Source organism: Podarcis muralis, chromosome 1 (assembly GCF_964188315.1).
Source record: "Podarcis muralis chromosome 1, rPodMur119.hap1.1, whole genome shotgun sequence".
NCBI lineage: Eukaryota > Metazoa > Chordata > Lepidosauria > Squamata > Lacertidae > Podarcis > Podarcis muralis.
Genome location: NC_135655.1, coordinates 92,463,633 through 92,485,027, shown reverse-complemented (window position 1 = coordinate 92,485,027; position 21,395 = coordinate 92,463,633). Strand labels below are relative to the sequence as shown.

Here is a 21,395-nt window from a genome sequence, read left to right as displayed (position 1 = left end):
CACCAGCCAAGTATTGTGGCCTGTGATGAGCTTGACAAATGCTCTTGTTTTATATTCCCAGACAAACATTAGAAGAAGTTTTATGAAGTCCTTGTTGGGCTGTATAGACTGAGGGGCGCTTTTCACTTGGAGGCTAGTACTACAGTTATTCTTTAAGATCCTGCAATGTAGAGCTAGCACATAAGATGTGATGAAGGATACTACCACCAGTCTCTCTTCTTTCAGTGTTCTCTGGGACCCTGATTGGCCGCTAGTCAAGGTTTTTGCTTCTTTCTAAAATCTGTGTAAACCAGGCCTAAAGAACCTGCAGTCCTCCAATATGATGTTGGATTGCAGCTCCCATCATCCCCGACAATTGACTATACTGGCTGCATGATTGAAGTTGGAGTTCAACAACACTTGGAGGGCCACAGGTTCCCCAGAGGGCCACAGGTGTAAACCATTCTAGATCTGACAAACTGTTTGCCAACTTTTTACTTGCAAGCCAAAGGTTTTTCACTCAGATCTCCCTACATTTTTATGTAAACTCCTATCCTCTCTTGTGTTTGACATAGACTGCCCATTTATTGATCTTGGCCCCTGTCTATAATATAGTGTCATAACAAAACATTTGGTTAAATGCAAATTGTGGTGGATAATCTTACTGGCAGATCCCTGTGGACGGTACTGAATATAGTGTGTAGATTTAAGGAATCATGCTCTTAATTTACCAGTGGGTGTGGTTTAGCAGCACTGGAGTTTGCCAGTGGCTGGTTTTATGCCTGGATGCACCTGTTAAGCTGAGAATAAATGTAAGGAATTGCTTTGACATTCTGAAATGGCAGAAAGCCACATGAGCAATATTTTCAGAAAGGCCATTGCTTTCTATGAAAAAAAGATGAGGTTCTGACTAATCTAAGCCCATTCTTCAACTTAAGCTGTGATTCCAAGTGTGGGAGGAAGCTGGAAACAGAAGGTGGTTTAACTACCTCATCCAGCAAAGAGAGACTATGTCCTTCCTTCAGTTCCCACCCCCAATTTGTAGCCTTACCAATATTGGAGTTCCAGCATTGTTAAGGGAAAGGCTGCAGAAGTTCTAATGGTGGTAGAGAAAGGATTTCTGACTTCAGATATCCCTGTCAATGGTTAAAGCTCTTTCCCTTTTTTTCTGCCCTTGGGGAGAGAGAGATCGTGTGCTCCCTATAGCCCCTGGGGCAGGGACCAGGGACCTTAGGATTGCAGAGCTAATAACTTGAACAGCCTGGCAGAGGCAACTGCAGCTCTAGCTACACAGATGGAGCAGTCTTGCTCCTACTTCAGCCTGCCAGAACCAAAGGTCATAGTTGGGTCTCACTTACGGTAACATAGACTTCTGCAACTAAGTCATTATCTGGCTCCAGTGTAGTTAAATCAGACTAACATGTCGTTTCTAGAGACTGCTTGGACAGAGAATAATAACAATACGGTAATGAATTGAAGGTTGTGGATTAAATTTCATTCTCAGTGTCTTTGGATTTTTTGTTTATCATGCTCCACTGATGTACGTAACAGTAATATTACTTTATTTTATAGCCACACGGCCAATAATGTCATGCAGCTCTGCTCCTTTCTTTGTAATAGATATTTAAAGAATTTTAGATGAAGCTACTGGCTTTCTTCCCGAACATTTTGTAATGTAATAGTAAAGAAGTGGCTCTGTCATCCAAGCAATTAAACTGTTGCATGAGTTGCATGAGAAGTTGTGGGTGTGGGAGATGTTGATTTTACTGAATTAGTTCAGAAAGACTGCAACAACAACCACAGATAGTTTAAAAATACTGAGAGGGAAAGCCATTCCAGATGTAGGCAGACAGGATTTTTTTTTTACCATACACGCATGTGTGTGTGTGTACAGAAATGTATTAAACAGTTTGCTCATTTGGGCTGAAATATGTACTTGCAGAGTAATCCTAAGCATGTTTACTCTGAAGTGAGTCTCCCTGGGTTCGATAGGATATGGTCTCTCCAGTAAGTGTTTTTAGAATTGCAGCCTTAGGCATTCCCAAATATGGCCCCTTTGAAATCCAAGCATAGCTGATACTAGAATAGGCTTTGTATGTTAATGCCAGGTCTGGGCATGGTAACGTATAGATAGCAAGAATGGACATTATGGTAGATTGCACAGAGGCACCCAACATTATTCTGGAAACTGCATTCTGTGTTAGCTGCACTTTTCTGGCAATTTTCAAGGACAATCCTAAGTAGAGTGTGCTACAGTGATCTAGGCAAAAGGTTGCTAGAGCATGCAAAACTGTACACGTTATCTTGGTTGAGGAACAGACATAGCTGGCAAATCAGCCAAAGCTGGAAGCAGGCACCTCTTTGTTTATGGCATTTATATACTGCGTAATCATCTCTAAGTTGTGTACATAAAAATAAACATTTCCCACACAACCTTAATAAACCAAGATGCTGTATGGACCCTGTAGCATTATAGAGGACCTTGGGAGCGACTGTATCAACAGTCCTCCTCATCTTGCCGTCCCACAACAGGACCAGGGCCTAAACAGGATCACAGTCTCCATCCACTGGGAAACTCCCCAGAGTACTCAAGAATCAGTTTCCATTAGACCATCTGAATCGGTCCTCCATCCCAGCAGGGAGTGACTGCTGCTAAAAGTACAACCTTTAACAGGAAACTGATTTTACAGAATGGGACAATCTTAAAAGTATCAAGCAGCACCCAAACACTATTGGATTGGGGTGTCCTTTCTTGGGTTGGAACGAGACAGAATCAAAACAAGCAGAGCAATCAAAGAATGTGTTGGTAGCAGAGAAAGATAGCATTTGAACTGAGACAAAAATGACAGATTGCTACTGTGTGAATGCAAAACTGAGGTAAGAATGAAAGGCCCAAGTCAGAGCAAAGAAGGTGATGATTATTGATACTGTAAACTGACTTTTAGCTTGCCCACACTTCCCTTGCCCTCCTCCTTTCCCAGGGAAAACTCGCTCTAAATCGGAACAAACAGCAACCCACTGAAAACAGATTGCTGTTTGCTCCAGTTGAGTCCTAAGGAGTGGTTTTCCCTTGGGAAGAGCAGTGGGACAAGAGGAAGTGCCGATAAGCCCTTTGTCTGAGCTGCTGTAAGCTGTAACATAGGAAAATGCTTTTTCGGTTCAGTTCTAGTGCCTTTTTACTTGGAAGAAAGATGTGTGTTGCAGGGTGCTGGGTAATCCTTTCCCCTGCGTACTGAGTGTATGTATGTGACTGTTGTCCTATCAAATAGTTACCAATTGAACACTTTGCAATGAATTCATTAAGGAGAGCCCACCTATACCAAATTGGTAGAGGGTGGGTAACAGTAATCACAGACATAAAGGGCAAATGCTGGATCCCTTTGTCCTGAAGGCTCATGATCTAAACATTTTGTAACAAGAGTTATCTTGTGAATGTGTCAGAACCTATAATATATTTGGAGTACACTACCCACATAATATGTGTGGCCTGTTTGAATGATTTGCAGAGTTGAATGTCAGCGGTCATTTGGAGAGGGGACTGCTTTCAAGTGATAGTTTTGAGATAAGCCCTTTTTTGTTTAAATCTCTGCTTTTTCTTCCAGTGCCATTGTCCAGTTTGGAACAAAGAACCTCTTTGTGGGCATGTAGTTTGTAGCTTGTTGCCACTGGATACCTGATGGCTTCATCACAAAGCTTGTATACATGGCCCTGATATCAGCATATGCACCGGTGATGTTTTTAAAAAGGCTACTGTCTTACAGCAATCTAACACAGTGTCCTCTTTATTTTCCCGTGTCCCCAAAACGCAGGTGTGATGGCTGGCTTCAATATGAGTGGTGATCTCAGGAAGCCTGCAACAGATATCCCTCTAGGATCCCTATCTGCTATAGGTGTTTCGTAAGTCCCTTGAAAACAAGGTGGTGGTGCTTATGAGGAAACCTCCTGGTAACTTTCTTTCTGTCATGTGTGATATAGATTATTGTAATATGAAAATAGATTTATTTATTACCTGACAAATCAAACCTAGGCAGACAGTCAAAGAACCTTCCTGGGAAGCTTAGCAAAAAGAATAATGAATTAATGTTTGTCCCCCACCTTCTATTTCTGATTTAGAGGATATATAAGAATTTGTGGATGCTGAGATTCTTCTGAAATGGATATAAATCTTAAAAGAAAAGAGGGGGAAAGCCCCAACCTCTTCCTCTAGTTGGGGGGGAAAAGCCACAAGGAATATGAAACAAACAGGCTGAGTTTTTCTCTAACATCCACCACAGATCCCTAGATAAATTCCACAGCAAATGGATTTTTAGAAATAATTCTTAAAGGATCCCATTGGATTCGAATTTATAATAAATGAGATACACTGCTACCTAAATGATTCTCACTTTGGGTTACAGATAAATACTTCGATTTGTAACCAGAGATTGTGGCACAGTAGTTAAAGTACTTGACTATACTCCTATATGCTTTGTCTTACTGGGTAATATGACTGGTCAGATCTCACCTGTGTCTAGTTCTGGGCACCACTTGTGCAGCGACTCAGATGGGAATAGCAATGAAGCAACTATTTTCAGAACGTAGAGCAAGGAAGATTACATGCTACTATCATTGATTATTTACTTAAGTGGATAATTTTATACTGTAGGGAACTAGATGCCTAACATAATTTAGAAAAATAATTGATGGTCCTCATATGCTTGACACTAATATTTCTTTTATTTCTTCGCAGGTGGTTTCTATACATAGTATTTGTTTTTTTGTTGGGAGCCACTTGTACCCGGGTATCACTGCGCTATGATTTTATGATGGCAGAAAAGGTAACTAACTGAGATTCTCTAGCTACATAAAACTGATGAATTTGAAAATGCATAATTGAAAACTTGCATATTTGAAAACAAGCTATGGGATTTCTGTGTCCTGGAGCTTGAGTCTGTTCAGACTAAAAGCCAAATCATAGTCTGGCACTATGTAGATGAGTGCTGGACTTGTGCACTCTGTCTTCCTTCCCTTGTGTGATCTGATTTGCCACCTCACTTCTTCACTTTAGTTTGCATTTGCACTGTCTAAACTAGGCTTACTATGGTTTAAACAAGCCAAAGTCTACGTGGTTCAGGTGTACAGCAAACTTATGTTTTGATTCTCAGTCAGAGGCAAGAGATTGTGTGTGCCCTTGCTCCCTGAAGCAGAGCAACGTGTTACACATGTGATCAGTATATTACACAAATAGCAGCAGCAAGTATAGATCACAGGTGACCAAACTATATGAGCTATATGCTCCAGGAAGAGTTAGAGGAATGGAGACAGAGAAGGGACTTACGAGATTTTAGGATTTCCCAAACTACTTCTCTTATTCGTTTCAAATGCCTGTAGTGATCATAATGTAGTATATTGTAATATATGTAGTATATTATTTATCTTTATGCACCAAGCCCCATAGATACAACATAGATACAACTCTGCATACTGTACATCTGCAGAATTTTGTTTATTATGCAGATCAAAGTTTTATTTATTTACTTTTCAGCATTTGTATGGTACTCCTTGGGCAGCTTACAATAAATGGCCATTTGTAAACAAAAATGTGGGAACTGCTCCCTTAAAATTACACTTTGTAGCCAGTATGAAGGTCTACTTCTTTTTGTGATATCCCACACAATTTACTGTGGAAAACTGATTTGGGCAGCTTACATTCTCTTACAGATCTCAGTATTACCTCTTAACAGAAGGATTGAACTAAGAGCCTTAAGAATTAAAGCAGGCCAATATTATCAAACAGCAAATGCTCTGTATTGTTCAGTATCCCCTATTCCTTCACTGGAACCCCAGACCAAACTGAAATTGCTAAATAAAATTATAAAGGCTCCCTTTCAGAAAGTCAATCTTACACTTTCAGATTTAGCCCAGCATAACTGCAGTGAAAGTTAAGAGGATTATTAAATACTAGACATTCCATTGTGATATATATATGCCAATTTGTAGCTATGAAGTCTGATATAAAAGGTTTCCTTTTAATTCCCCATTCTAGCTTATTGTGATTGAAATTAGCACTTCATTGGTTTGAAAGTCCGGGGAGACATCTTGAGCTAAAAGGTTCCTGCATAATCAAGTTTGCCTTAGATTAGATCAGGCATAGGCAAACTTGCCCCTCCAGAGGTTTCCATCATCCCTGACCACTGGTCCTGCTATCTAGGGATGATGGGAGTTTTAGTCCCAAAATATCTGGAGGGCCGAGTTTGCCTATGCCTGGATTAGATGACCCTTGTGGTCCCTTCCTACTCTATGATTCTTTGGTTCTTTGCATCCTTAAGGATGCAATTCAGCAATTTGCCCTTACATGTTCAAGAACAGTTTCTTAATACTTCCAAGGCATGGTCTGAAGACACATGATGTTGCCATCTTGTTGAAGTTCAGCAGATATGGGTCTGGACCAGCACCTGGATGGCAGACTACATATTGGCAGGTGTAGCCAGGCCCTCTGCAGCACTGAGCCTCTCTCCAAATGGCAGAGTTCAACAGAGCCCGAGGGAAATCTCTGTTGCATCCTATCTCACACTTCCCAGTGTATTTCATGTCACTTTCCTTATCACAAAGAAGTCCAGTCTTTTTGGGAAGCAGGTTTGTTGCATAAGACCTCCCAACCAACTATAATTGCACAGCCTCCGTTTTCTGGCACATGATTGACTACCACCCCAAAATGGCAAAAGTCTGGAAGCACCTTTAAAGAGCTCTCTTTGCTGGTCACTTAGCTGTTGATTCATCATATTTTGTTGTGCAGTAAAAAAAAAAGGGCTAGCAAGCTCAAACAATTTGCAACCCACCAAACTAAAAAACCCCAAACCCCTCCTGATTTTGCTGCCAGCGAGAGACTACAAAAACAGGGTTATTGAATAGCCATTCAATTGTAGCCTGCCTTTGGCTTTTGGTTCACTAGTTATTAACTATCACAATCCATTTTAATCCTGCTGTTCCTCCAATGATCTCAAGACAACTCCTATTTTCTACCATGTTATCCTTACAACAACTTGTTAAGGGAGGTCAGGTTGAGAAATAGTGCCTGGTTCACTTTCACCCAGTAAGCTTCCTGGCTGAGCAGGGACCTGAGCCAAGATCTCTGTTATTCCTGTTGTGTAGGCAGGTATTAAACCTGTAGACATCAGACCAATCATGATGGAGCTCTCTTACTTGGTCTGCTAGAAAGTAATCCCCTGTTGTGAATGCAGTTCACACTGTGTTCTGGTCTAGCCAGGCTTGTTGTCATAATGTGTATTTAATGGGTCCAGCACAGTAGAGAAGGAGAACACTTGGCTGTTACCTTTAGCAAACAGAGAGAATGCAAGCCATATGGAAAACGCTAGTTTAAATTTTGCTTTTTTCGGAAGAGAGACTGCTCAGCAAATTCTTTTGGAAAGAAAGCTTGAGCCCATCTCTATTCAACATGAAAACACAAGAATCAGGAGACAAGGGCTTTCTTTCTATTTTGAGCTATACAAGGTGCTGCTGATGTAATAAAAGGATTAAAATATGCTGACAGAATTGCTCTTTGCTGGTCTTGTGTGGCAAATGTAATTTGTGAAAAATAACGTGGTAGTATATTTGTCATTTATTCTGAAAGTAACATTGTCATCAAATGCAATTTTGTTGAACTTAAGAGAGAAGGAAATAAAGCAAATGGGATATTAGAGGTGATCAAATCTGAATTAAGAATTCCTTGTGAATAATTTGTCTTCATTGAATGGTGTGGGCTTTTTTTTTTTGTTTGTGTATTTTTGAGCTTTTCAAAAGTACTTTTCAATGAAAAGACAACTTCCAAGTTGTGAATGGAATGTCAAGTAGCACTTTCAAATACAGACCTTTTGGGTAACTGAAATTATATGCGAATCTTGATACAATCCACTATTGGTTTTCAAATGCACAGGGAGATGACTTTTAAAAATGTATTATGATAGTAGGTAGCAATGCTATTTTCAAATCAGTTATTTATTTGTTCATTTTCCAATTGAAAAAGTATATTCCTTGCCCCCCTCCCCTCCCCTTTCCTCTGTTCTTTTTCTCTGTCAGCAACACAGTTTAGTATATGAAGAAAGAAGCTTAGTTTGGTTTTGTGTGGGCTTTATTGGTTTTGAAAGACTGCAGGAATTCTTTGATCTTCCTGGTCCTGCAGACTGCTTTCATAAGCAGAAACAAGCTGTGATCCTAAACACAGTTACTAGGAAGAAAGTCCCATTGAACAAAGTGGGAAATACTTCTGAGTAAACGTGTAGGGGTTGTACTACTATGATATACCATATTTTCTTAGGTGATATATATACATAAAACTGAATGTTTTCTTAGGAAATTATATAATTATTATTAAATGCATGTCAGCTATAGAAGGCTTGTAGTTCAGTGGTGTGGTTCATTGGTAGAGCATCTGTTTTCCATGCAGAAGTTCCTGGTTCAATCCCCTACGTCTCCAGGTAGGGCTGGAAGTGTCTGCTGTCTGAAACCCTGAAAAGCAGCTGTTAGTCATCCTTGACAGTACTGAGCTTGATGAACCAATGGACTGACTCCGGATAAGGTTGCTTCCTGTGCTCAGTCTGCATTTAGATATTAGGGAATAAGGAGGGGAGCATGAAGTTAGCTATGTTGTCCCCAAATAACAGGTGCTAATTGAGCGCTAAGTGTTCTTCCCATGTAAGAGAACTGCCCTCTGAGATTGCTCGGTGCAATAGCAAAAAATAACAGTAGCACCTTACAGACCAGCTAAGTTTGTTATTGGTACGAGCTTTCGTGTGCATGCACACTTCTTCAGATACAGTCATACCTCAGGTTACAGACACTTCAGGTTGCGTTTTTTCAGGTTACGGACCCACCGAGACCCGGAAGTACCGGAACGGGTTACTTCTGGGTTTCAGTGGTCGTGCATGCGCAGAAGCGTCAAATCGCAACCCGTGCGTGCGCAGATGCGCCGCTGCGGGTTGCGAACATGTATCCCACACAGATCACGTTCGCAACCCAAGCGTCCACTGTACACTGTTTCAGCGTATCTGAAGAAATGTGCATGCACACGAAAGCTCATACCAATAACAAACTTAGTTGGTCTCTAAGGTGCTACTGGAAGGATTTTTTTTTATTTTGTTTCAGCTACAGCAGACCAACACGGCTACCTACCTGCAACAAAAAATAACAGGTTAGTGTTCCCAATCCAGGCTCAGCACCCTTGGTTTGATGAATAGCTCTCCCTGCATGGCACCCTCCACCCTCCAGTGCCCCCTCAGCAACTTCAATCCTTGTTTCATTCTAGCCACATGATCCATAATTGGTGCAATTTATCCTGCGGATGCTTAGCAACTTCAGTGTTCCTCCCTCTCCTCATCTTCCCTTAGCAAACCCAGAAAAGGAGCAGAGTGTTTACTGATGAGGAGCAGAAACAATGGTAATAGTACTCAGATGTAGTAGTAGTCTTGGTAGTGTGTCTAGGCCTAATGACAGATGGGGTGCTGGTTACTTGCTGTTAAGCACCTGGTGTGCTTTTACCTGGTCACATCTCATCTGACTCCTGAGCAAGCCTAATCTGTCCGCTGTTTTAATATATTTGCAGACCTTGCTTGTATCTAGTAATAATAATAATTTTTTATTTATACCCCGCCCTCCCCAGCCAAGGCCGGGCTCAGGGCGGCTAACAAGCAATAATAAAAACAAGTTGAATGATTACAACTTAAAACAAAATTAAAAAGCAACATTAAAATATTGAAACATTAAAATATTAAAATGCCTCATTAAAATGCCTCATCACAGGAGGAGAAGGAAAAGAAAAAAGAAAGAGAGGGAGGGAATCGAATTGGCTCCAAGCCAAAGGCCAGGCGGAACAACTCTGTCTTACAGGCCCTGCGGAAAGAAATCAGATCCTGCAGGGCCCTGGTCTCATGAGGCAGAGCGTTCCACCAGGCTGGAGCCAGAGTTGAAAAGGCCCTGGCTCTGGTTGAAGCTAATCTAACTTCCTTAGGGCCTGGGACCACTAGGGTGTTGCTATTTATGGACCTTGAGGCTCTCCGTGGGGCATACCGGGAGAGGCGGTCCCGTAGGTACGAGGGTCCTAGGTCCTAGTAGGGAATATGTAATGCAGAATGAGCTGAGGCCTCTAGTTGTTTTCTTGATAAGATAATAAACATGAGATACATGTGCTAGCTTTGTTTTGTTTCCTTTTGTTAGTATGCATGGGGAAAAAGTTAGTTGGATTACTAGATCAAATGGTGGAAAATGCAGTTTTTCTAACTGCAAACTGCTTAAAGCACTGGTGCTGCAGTCCTACACCCTGTTGGGAATAAGACCCAGTAAACTCAGTGGGACTTACATCCAAGTAAACATGTGCAAGGTTGGGCTACAGAGTTGTTCTTTTCTAACATAGTTTGAGAAGAAAGTGACTTGCACATTTAAAACAGGAAAAGAAAAGGACCCAATCCACTCAGTGCTCAATCTTGCGCAACCCCCTTGATATTGCACAGGAGCCACCTTTTGAAGCATACATCCAAGATCAATCACTAAATCATTTAGAATGTGTTTCAGAAGAACACTTTGATTCATATGAAATATCTGATCTGGTTATATTCCATGTAAAAAATAAACATCTATAACATTGATTTTCTTCATTAGGCAGATAGATGGGATTGTTTTCCGGCTATCGGGAGGCTTTTAGCTTTCTGCGTCTTTTCCGGTTTGATTATCTGTCTACATAAGTGCACTCCCCTGAAATAAAACTCTCTTCAGGCTTCCTTCCAGTATGTAAATGGAACTGAGAATCTGCTGCATTTCCTGTAAGCTGTGCAGGTTTCTTGCTGCTGCTTAAGTGGAGCTTTTTCTATGGGATTGCTTCACTCTGTTCATAGCTCATACTTGCTAGCTATGCAGGGCAAATTAAAGTGAGTTCTTTCGTGTTAATTAGAGATGAAATATCCACCAGGATGTTTTCCTGGGCAAGCTGCACTGAAATCCTACATTTTAAATTGTACTTGAACAGCTGCCATTCATTTCAATCATTTCATTTTAGGAGAGCTTCCCAATGGATTGGGAGCCATTCTCCCCGCACCCGCCTTTTTGCCATGTTCTTTAGAGTTTAGATTTCAACCTGATCATAATCATGTTCACTTAGAAGTAATTATTCCTAGCATACTATGTTTTAACTGTTCAAAGCTCTGCACATATATTGTCTCTATCATCCTTACACCAGCCCTGTAAAACAACGCTGTTACCTATAAATTAACAACAGTAGCTGAGGCAGAGAAAACAGAAGCGCACGCTAGACCACTTGCATGCAAGGCACCCCCACTACTCTTTGGCCCTCCCCAATAGAATCATAGAGTCATAGAATGGGAAGGGACTCCAAGGATCATCTAGTCCAACCCCCTGCAATGCAGGAATATGCAGCTGTCCCATATGGGGATCGAACTTGGAACCTTGGCATTATCAGCACCACGCTCTAACCAACTGAGCTATCCAGGTTGACCCAAGAATAAGAGACATGGCAACTAATATTTGGGTGAAATCAGGCCACAACTTGATTGACAGCAGATGTAAGGAGTTTCGCATAGGCATTGGGTAGACCCCATCCCTTCTGGCCTGCCTGCCAGAATAACTTATGGGGTCAACTGGAAATGAGGGAGTCCCCGACCTCCATCAAGGGGGGATGCCCCTACTGGATTGCACCTGGGAAGTGATGTGGCCCAACAAAAAGTGGCTGCAGAGTGGCCTGTGTTATATACTGGAGGGGCTGGCTAAGCCTGGTGACCCATGCCTGCTTGCAAATTGCTGATTAGGCGAGCAGGTGGGGCCAATTACCCAGGCAGCAAGCTCGGCTCAGAGGCTTCCTTTGCTGCCCAGGAAACAGTCCTAGGGACCTCCCACATCAGATCCTGGCATGCTGCGGAGTGCCAGTCTGCAGTGGCTACAAGAGAGTGTGAGTGGACTTGGTGAATTCATGGCTGAGATGAGATTTGGACTCCAGATTTACCAACTCATCACCATACTATACCAGCTCCCTTGTGTAACCCCACAGATGTTCAGAACTGGCCCAGGGCATTTTGCTGTCTGATGTGGAACAGCAAATGACACCTTCAATTGAGGTGCACAAAAAAATCCCAGAAGCATGTCTTCCTAGGAGCAGAAGTACAAGAAAACAAACGAAATACCTAACATGTTGTGTCCTTTCACGACAACTAAGGCTGTGTGCGCACAATACCTTTAAAGCACATTCTTGGCACTGTAGTTGGTTAAGAGTTGCTGGGAATGGTAACTCTGTGAGGGCTAAACTACAGTGGCCAGAATTATTTGCAGGAAAGAATGCGCTTCAAATGTGCTTTGAAGGTGTAGCATCTGTACAGCTCAAACAGCTGCTTGAGGCAGCCACACCACTCGACCTAACGGTAGAGCCAGCCCTGTAATGTATGCAGCATTAGTCAAGAAACATGCCAATTTTTGCTTTGTTTCTTTTATTTTAGGTGTCCTTGGTGGGCTTCTTATTCTTACTTGGTTTGTACATTTCATCTTTAGCATCCTGCATGGGAGGTCTGTATGGAGCACCCCGAATCCTTCAGTGCATCGCCCAAGAAAATGTGATACCGATACTTGCATTTCTTGGACGGGGGGTATGTAAACATGGAACATAGACTAATCTGCCTTTTCTTTACAGTACACAAAAGTTCAGACAAGCATACCTTTGGTATATGTGCTGCCGAAGCGAGCACCAGACAAGCATACCTTTGGTTTATCTCACCAGAGTAGTAAAGGTAAAGTAAAGGTAAAGGTACCCCTGCCCGTACGGGCCAGTCTTGACAGACTCTGGGGTTGTGCGCCCATCTCACTCTATAGGCCGGGGGCCAGCGCTGTCCGGAGACACTTCCGGGTCACGTGGCCAGCGTGACATCGCTGCTCTGGCGAGCCGCACACGGAAACGCCGTTTACCTTCCCGCTAGTAAGCGGTCCCTATTTATCTACTTGCACCCGAGGGTGCTTTCGAACTGCTAGGTTGGCAGGCGCTGGGACTGAACAACGGGAGCGCACCCCGCTGCGGGGATTCGAACCGCCGACCTTTCGATCGGCAAGCCCTAGGCGCTGAGGCTTTTACCCACAGCGCCACCCATGTCCCACACCAGAGTAGTAGCTAGCTGCTAATTGAGTTTCCAGAAGCAGAGGGATATTTAGATCTCCATTCAGTCTGAGTAGGAAGCACTGTAATCTTCCAAACTTTGTGTAAGAGAAAACCCAAACTAGCTTCTAAACCATGAAGTTTATTTGGAATGGACCCTCATTCCACATTGTTCGTACCTCATCTGCTACCTCTCAACATATTCTTGCATCTTTCTTTGCCAAATGATTCTCAAGTTTTTTTGTTTTTTTGTTTTAAGAGGGAAGGCCTGTGGCGAACCTTTTCTCTCTAAGCCAGAATTCAGAAACACTCTAGAACACAGGCACTATTTAAAGTGAGGGTCCACATTAAACTTCTAAAGCTAATGCATCGCAATGTTTCTCTTTGATCTGACAGACGCACTTGCTGCCTCTGTTTGTGTACTTTTTGTTGTTGTTTACAATTAATAGCTGCTGAGCAGGGGCAGGGCAGGGATTTGTAATGAAAGTGTGGGGAGTGAGCTAACTCATTCCTCCCCTAGTGTGGCTACAAGAAAGGAGATTCCGACTAAACATCAGGAAGGACTTTCTGACAGTCAGAGCTGTTCGACAGTGGAACGGACTCCCTTGGGAGGTGGTGGACTCTCCTTCCTTGGAGCTTTTTAAGCAGAGGTTGGATGGACATCTGTCATGTATGACATACTTGAGATTCCTGCATTGCAGGGGCTTGGACTAGATGACCCTCAGGGTCCCTGAGGGACCCATAGAATTCTATGAATTCTGTCTGCAAAGATTCTAATCAGATTATTACCCATACATAACAATATGTATATTCTTTCTCTTCTAACTATAGAAAGGACCAAACAAAACCCCGGTGGCTGCAATCTGCTTAACAAGCCTTATCACCATGGCCTTCGTTTTCATTGGCCAAGTGAATGTTCTCGCTCCAATTGTCACCATAAACTTCATGCTTACCTATATTGTCGTGGATTACTCCTATTTCTCTGTCTCCATGAGCTACAGACTTCAGCAGAGCTCCAAAAGGATACTGAGAGAGGATTCCAAGGTCGGGCTCAGCTGTTCTCGGCCTTTAATACTGGACAAGCCATCCTGTTATGGATCAGGTGGAATAATGCAAGGCCGATCCGATGGCACCTTGCTAGAATTCACAAAAGACATGGATCATATTTTTAGGCCTCCCAGCCAAGACCCAGGGGCCAATCTTGAGGGAAAAGAAAAGGACATGGGTGTTAGCCAAATGGCCAAGCCCAGGAAGCAGAAGAAGGCAGTCAAACAAACGTTACAAGACAGCTTTCTCTTGGATCTTGGCAATAACATTGCCTCTACCCAGGATCTTTGCAGTGGTGACCTGGAATCCAGTGACAAAAGTATGCAGAGCTTTTCAGAGCTGAATCACCAGGACGAAGAGAGTTCTGCTGCTGTAGGATCCAGGCGGAAGCAAGACCAAGACAGAGGCCAGCATTTTGAAGAGAGGCAGAAAACTGCCAGTCACCAAGCAGAAGGTAACAAGAAGTACAATTAAACTTACCTTTTAAAATGAAGAATATTGCTGGTACTCCTCCATAGGCAAGGCTGGAAATCGGTTTTACAGGGTCAGTCTGTCAAAACTGGCAACAATTTATCATTTTTTTCATAACTGTAGAGTCTGTTTTAATGATTCACAAGAGATTCTCCTCTAATTTGCCTGTGGAAATGTTGCCCAGATTTAATTCAGTGCAGGAAGATTTACTATTTACAGTGTACCGTGCCAGTAGTCTACATATGAATCCTTTCACTGTGAGATGTATCGCAACATTTATTTTTACCTTGACATGGGAGGGAATAGCTTCCAAAAGTTAACATCCTAAACATCAACTCTCCATTCTTTACAAGCAGAAATGATTGTGGTGGTCTTCATCAGATAATTCTGATTGTGGTCTAGAAATTGAATTTGTTCGGTTTCATGCTTGTATATTTTTCCCTTTCCAAAATGTTGCCTTCTGCATAATTGTAGTGTGAAAAGGACCTGAGGCATGCAGCGTTCAGTAGCTAAGCTCTGCAGAAACTCTCCTTACCTAAACAATCTTATTGGAAGATCTCATAACTTGGACTGCTGTGTTATCTGAATGTGAATAAATTCTAAATTCTGTGACCAGAACTAGTTGTAGCATAATATATTGCTATTGGCACAAACTGTGTTTCCAAATAATTGGGATTTTCATTTTCATTTTTGCAAGGAATATAGTAATAGGAAAGGGATGGAGAAAGGAGAAGAGCTGGAGTACTGGCCAGCTGTATGTTCTGCATGTATAGTGATATATTTATGTTCCTCTGAAACCTTGGAGCTCGTCAGGGAAGCCTCATGCCAAGAAGGCCACTCCCTCAGCATCTATGTGAGGAGCCCCCTCGTTGTCTTGATTGGCCAACAAAGGCTGGACTGTAGACAGGAACAAAAACATCTGCTTAGTAGTGGGGAAATTGTTACCTGAGCCTCTCCAAACCCCTCCTCCAGAGGAGCTGCCATTGAAGAATCCCTTAATTTTTGCCCCTTTCTAAACTAACCATCTTCAGTAGGCTCTCCTTGCCGAGATTTTGGCTCTTGAAGCAGACTTGGGGCTTTCTTGGGACTTTCACATCAGAGAAGGAGAAAAGTTAGCTTGTTGCTAGAAAACTTCAGAACAACACAGCACCTGATACTTGAATTGTATCCTCTGAAAGCAATAAGTTTTGGGGTGGGTGGGAGGGAGAAGACACTGCAGCTGGATTTGAACTTCTGACAGAAGAAGGAAGAAGTTTTGTTCAGGCATAGTTAACTATGTGATCCCTATCAAGGGCACTTGAGTGCCTAGGCCTGATCCTTCAGAATCTATCCATTGTTCTACTGTCTCTCTCCTTCTCTAGATTTAAATGTAAAACAACAAAGCCAAGGATTAGAAATTCAGAAAATGCCAGCGTCCTTCTACTCCAGACTCTGTGACCGTTGGGTTTCCCTTGTTGGTGTGAGTTACTCTATAATATTTCAAACCTTTCTTTAGGATAATAAGCAGGTGGCAACTAACATTACTTACAGATCCATAGGGATGCTTCAAGCTTCACAGAAAAGCCTACATATATATGATGCAAGAGAGTATCTTTGAATACGAAGTTTTAATCAGTATAGGTGTTGGGTTGGAAACCTAGGAGGAAACAAGAAGTAGCAAAAAAGGTAATGCAATCTGGAGTGAGATGCCAGGACACTATGGGATTCTTCAAATTAGGGAACTACAAAATGAACCAGCCAGTTAGAGTATAGCATCACCAGGAACCTGTCCACAATTGGGTAAGATGGAACCCAATGGAGTCAAGATTTCAAAGTTGTTGTATTTCAGTATGGATAAAACCTACCTTGTGAACAGTGATTTAGGGGACTTTAAAGGGTGAGTATACAGATGTGGTGTATCAGCAACTATTAGTCTTGATGGTTACATGAAATTACCAGATTCAGAAGCAGTATGCATATGAGATGCCCTACTTCTGGGCTTTCCAGAAGCATCTGGCAGGTCACATGATTGGAAACACGATGCTGGGCTACATGGACGCTTGGTCTGATTTAGTAGAACTCTTGTGTTCTCCTGCCTGTCACTCAAACTAAATGGAGCTAAATTTTCAGCTGCTTTTCCCATTTGGATCACCATGTGCTCTTTGAAAATTCTAATTTAGACTAATCACATGCTCAGACTGGCATTTGGAGAATGTGGGTCATGTAATTTGCTTCATTCTCAAAATGCATTTTGTTTCCCATGCCACTGAAGACTTAATCATTAAATGAGAGGTTATCCCCCACCTCTGCTAAGTACCAGAATGGGTTTTGTGGCAGGTCCTGAAAAGTTGTAAAAAGTAGGGTGAGACTTGGAAGAATTATTCTAAGCAATTTGTTCTCCTTCAGATTGCTTAGCAATGTTTGATTTTAAAATAAAGTAAACATTCTGGGGGGAAATGGCAGCGCTAGTTACTGTACCCCAGAGTAATCCTACATTTTCCATTTTCCAACAGGCAATAGGATCACTTGCAATTATGTTTGTTATTCAGTGGATCTACACTCTTGTTAATTTGGGATTAGCAATTATTCTATATTTCTACATTGGTCAAGTGAGTCCAGGGCTACCACCTGGTAAGTGTTTTCACTTAGATCGGTCTCAGTTTTCGTTATGTTTCAGTTGCATGAAAATGTCCCATCTTCTCATTGATGTTAACACTTTTTTATTTACTTACTTATTTTTGTATCTTAGACTATCAAAGGTTGTTGGGGTGGATGATGATGATGATGATGATGATGATGATAAGAGCATTATCAATCCAGTTGTAGCAGAAGAAATGTTAGGCAGATAAAAATGCAGTTACACTTTCCATCCCTTTATTGATGTAACCCTAATCTTCCAGTGCAACCCATTCTCTTGCACTGCTTCTGAAAGACCCTGAGACTTGAACATTGGGAAATCTCAGTGGAGATGAATTTCGTAATGATGGGAGGAGAGGAGGTGTCACTGAGAACTTTTCTCCATTGCTCTCTTCCTCTCTGAACCTGGCAGTGTCTGTCTGACATGGAGGCCCTGAGCTTGGCTGCAGATTACATGTATGGTTTTGTTGCAAGTCATAAAATAAGATTCTTTGAATCTGGGATGGGGAACCTGTGGATCTCCAGATGTTGACTACAAGCTTCTGTCATTCCTGACATTTAGCTTGGTCTGATGAGAGACTGGGTGCAGCAACATCTAGGGAGCCCTGCAGGCTGCCCAATTAAATAGCTTGGCTGCATTTAGAATGATCAGGCTTGACTAGTTGATACCTGTTGCAAAATATTTTAATTTATTCTGTTGCACCTTCGTGGAATAAATTAGGTGGAGTTATTGCCTTACAGGAATGTTGTTTTTAAGATGAAAATATAAGTGGGTCATATCCATTCATAACCTCCCATCCACCCGTCTAGATAAATCCTCCTGAGAAAAATGCTTCGAAGATTGGAATCTCAATAAGAATCTCATTAAATACCAGAATTTCTGACTACAAAGCGGAAGCCCCTTTGATTTATGAAGTAAAACATGTTAAATATTCAAGAAATGTAATCTGAGGAAATACTTTTTAAGCTAAAAGAGTATTAAAAGAGTCTGTGCCTGTCAGGTGTTTAGGGGTTTTGTGTGTGTCTGATTTAGAATGTAGTACTCGATGGCACTAAGATAGCAAGTACCACAGCCTATCGTAGTGGTTCCCAGGCTTTAATTCAATTTCACTGACTACGTAGCTGTAGATGTAGCTCCCTGATTCTTTTTAGGGATAGTTTTGTTCTTACAAAATACAGCCACAGAGGAAGCAATTTGAGAGGAAGCAATTTGAGGTGAACTGCAGGGGCAGTTCTTATCTTTTCACCTCAAGTCACTGCGGGGATGGCCTACTCAAACCTGTAGAACGTTGACATGTGTTTTACTCTGGTTTTTTAAACTTACGGTTGATTAATTATTTTTTAATGTTTAAAATTGCTGTTTTAACTGCCTTTTAAATTTCATTGGTAAATTCTTTTTGTAAACCAGTTTGAGGGTTGTTTGTTTGTTTGTTTGTTTGTTTTACAATAAAGCAGTACATAAATTTTATTAAATAAACAAACAGCCACCACCCAATATTGCTCAAACTGTGTAGTTTTTACCTGCATGGTTGCCTGCATGTTTTCTTGATGGGTAAAATGCAGCTTGTGGGAGTTTTTTTGGTAGAAAAGGGTTCACAATCACCTTCTTCCCTCCACAACAGCCCCTTTTCTTTCAAATCGTAGTCTCAATGACTCCATTTTGTAAAAAGCAAATTCCCCCCCACCCCCCCAAAAAAGAACCACAGATCTGCATGTCAGAACATAAGGAGAGTCCTGCTGGGTGGGTGCCCTCAACCATAGGAGATATAAACCTCTTAGCAAAACACCAAGGAAAGCAGGGTTGCCATCTAAACAAACCAGGGTCAAGCACAGGGAATCACTTCAGGCCAAAAATGTGGTGCAGAGTCAGGCAACAGTTCAGGGTCAATACCACAGGGAGTCTGAACAAAGTCTAGCTAGGTTTGTGAACAAGGGGCCAGCAACTTGAAGGCTCAAGAGGGAGACCTTAAATATTCTGCCCCCCTAGATCTCATCGTTCAGGGATTCCTTATTCATAAGATCCTGACTCTGCGTCCAAAGACACATGCCATCACTTTCCAGGCCTGGACCTTTTGGCACAAGCATGTTTAATGCATGTATGTATGTATGACAGTCCTTCACCCGAGGATTACAGGGCAGTTTCAATATAAAAGCACAAAAATACATAACATAGTAAGGAACGAAAGCAATACCCCCTTCTGCAATTTAAACGGCCATAGTTTGTTTAATTAGCCGAAGGCAGGGTGAAAGAGGAATGTTTTTGCCTGATGGCTAAAGATAGGTAACGAAGGTGCCAGGTGAGACTCCCTGGGGAGAATATTCCACAAGCAGGGAGCCAATGCAGAAAAGGCCCGTTCTTGGGTTGCCACCCTTCAGACCTCTCATGGAGGAGCCACATGAAGGAGGGCCTCAGATAAATATTGAAGGATCCATGTCAATTCATATGGGGAGAGGCAGTCCTTGAGGTATTGCAGTCCTGAGCCATTTAAGGCTTTATAGGTCGAAACCAGCACTTTGAATTCTCCTGGAAACTAAATGGCATCTATGCTCAAACTGTCTTGCCCTCAAGTGTTATTTACAGCCTGCATTAACTGATTCAGTGACTATCGCAAAGCCTCAATTTGAGGAGAAATATGAAAAACACATCCCCACCATTATTAAACCTTTAAACTTTGGGCCAGCTTGGATTAGTAAGGATCAATGCAGGGTTTTAGATTGTGTGTCAAGTTATTAACAGGAGTTTATCAATAGTGCAACTTATTTTGTCTTTTTTTTCTACAGGTGTAGCAGCCAACTTCAGCTTTTTCCAATGGATAAAACAACTTTTACTTAATGCCTGCAGGTTGGTGTTAACTAGGAAAAGAGACGTTTCATATCCTTAATTAATTTGAGATTAACAGTGCAGTCCTATCCATGAGTAAAAATTAAGTCCCATCGAGTTCGGTGACACTTAATCCTAGGTATAGGATTGCAATCTAAGTTATTTAGATCTCAGATATATTACAAAATACCACAAGACATATTTCTCATAAGCCATTCAGCATAGCTAATTAAGTAGAGGCCAAGTAATTCTTTCTGCCCTGCTTATAATGAATCTTGGCTCTCCTGCAACCCACCTGCTAAATCTAAATGGCACCATACCAACTATAATCTCACTTTTAATAGATTCTGAGGGAGCAAGACTTTTGCTACACTTCCTAAGGTAGGGTTAACTGCACCACCTCCATTTTATCTTCTACATTGCAGAGATGCATAACGTAACAGCTTAAAGGTAAAGGTAAAGGTACCCCTGCCCGTACGGGCCAGTCTTGCCAGACTCTAGGGTTGTGCGCTCATCTCACTCTATAGGCCGGGGGCCAGCGCTGTCTGCAGACACTTCCGGGTCACGTGGCCAGCGTGACAAGCTGCATCTGGCCAGCCAGCGCAGCACACGGAACGCCGTTTACCTTCCCGCTGGTAAGCGGTCCCTATTTATCTACTTGCACCCGGGGGTGCTTTCGAACTGCTAGGTTGGCAGGCGCTGGGACCGAACGACGGGAGCGCACCCCGCCGCGGGGATTCGAACCGCCGACCATGCGATCGGCAAGTGCACTTAAGTGCATTGTATGGTGCATTCTTGAAATTCATCAGCAGGTAGTACAATTACCTTATTGATTCTGATGCTCTGGTTGAATGAAGAGCAACTCCATTGTGTCCACAAGGAACCAATGATGGGGAAGGAGGAAGACCTTAAAATTAGTAGTGAAATATGGGAGAATATTCTGGCTAGTCATCGAGGTCTCCACAGTAATCCATATTATATTATGGATTATATATTATGATTGTTATTATAGGATGTATTTTTGTGTTTTTTTGTATTGTAAATTATCCTGTGATCTTTGGATGAAGGGTGGTATAGAAATATAATAATAGTAAACAACAACAACAACAACAACAACAACAGTAATAATAATAATAATCGTCAACAGCTACACTTTGTTGGATTTAGAGCTGTATGCACTCTTTTATGGATATGTGTGTGTGAATAGCTATAACATTAGTTTTATAAGTACTTGCACTACCATTAACTTTACCATATTAAGAGTAGAATTACATATCACACACAGCATCATTCTGTGATCATTGTACATAAGTTTTTTTCTACAAAATGCAGCCACTGAGG

The 21,395-nt window shown here is 41.9% G+C and overlaps 1 protein-coding gene across 2 annotated transcripts in view; it reads left to right on the top strand.

Moving 5' to 3' along the window:
- The window catches only part of SLC12A8 (solute carrier family 12 member 8), a 63,664-nt gene that overhangs the window by 38,654 nt on the left and 3,615 nt on the right, over positions 1–21,395 (top strand). Inside the window, exons 7-13 of one of the 2 annotated variants that reach the window (XM_028743791.2) lie at positions 3,789–3,876; positions 4,709–4,796; positions 12,453–12,599; positions 13,931–14,600; positions 15,979–16,076; positions 17,110–17,227; positions 20,015–20,075. In XM_028743791.2, coding sequence (XP_028599624.2) covers positions 3,789–3,876; positions 4,709–4,796; positions 12,453–12,599; positions 13,931–14,600; positions 15,979–16,076; positions 17,110–17,227; positions 20,015–20,075 — 1,270 coding nt within the window. The remainder of the gene's footprint in view (positions 1–3,788; positions 3,877–4,708; positions 4,797–12,452; positions 12,600–13,930; positions 14,601–15,978; positions 16,077–17,109; positions 17,228–20,014; positions 20,076–21,395) is intronic. The other variant, XM_077935047.1, reaches the window with a different exon arrangement.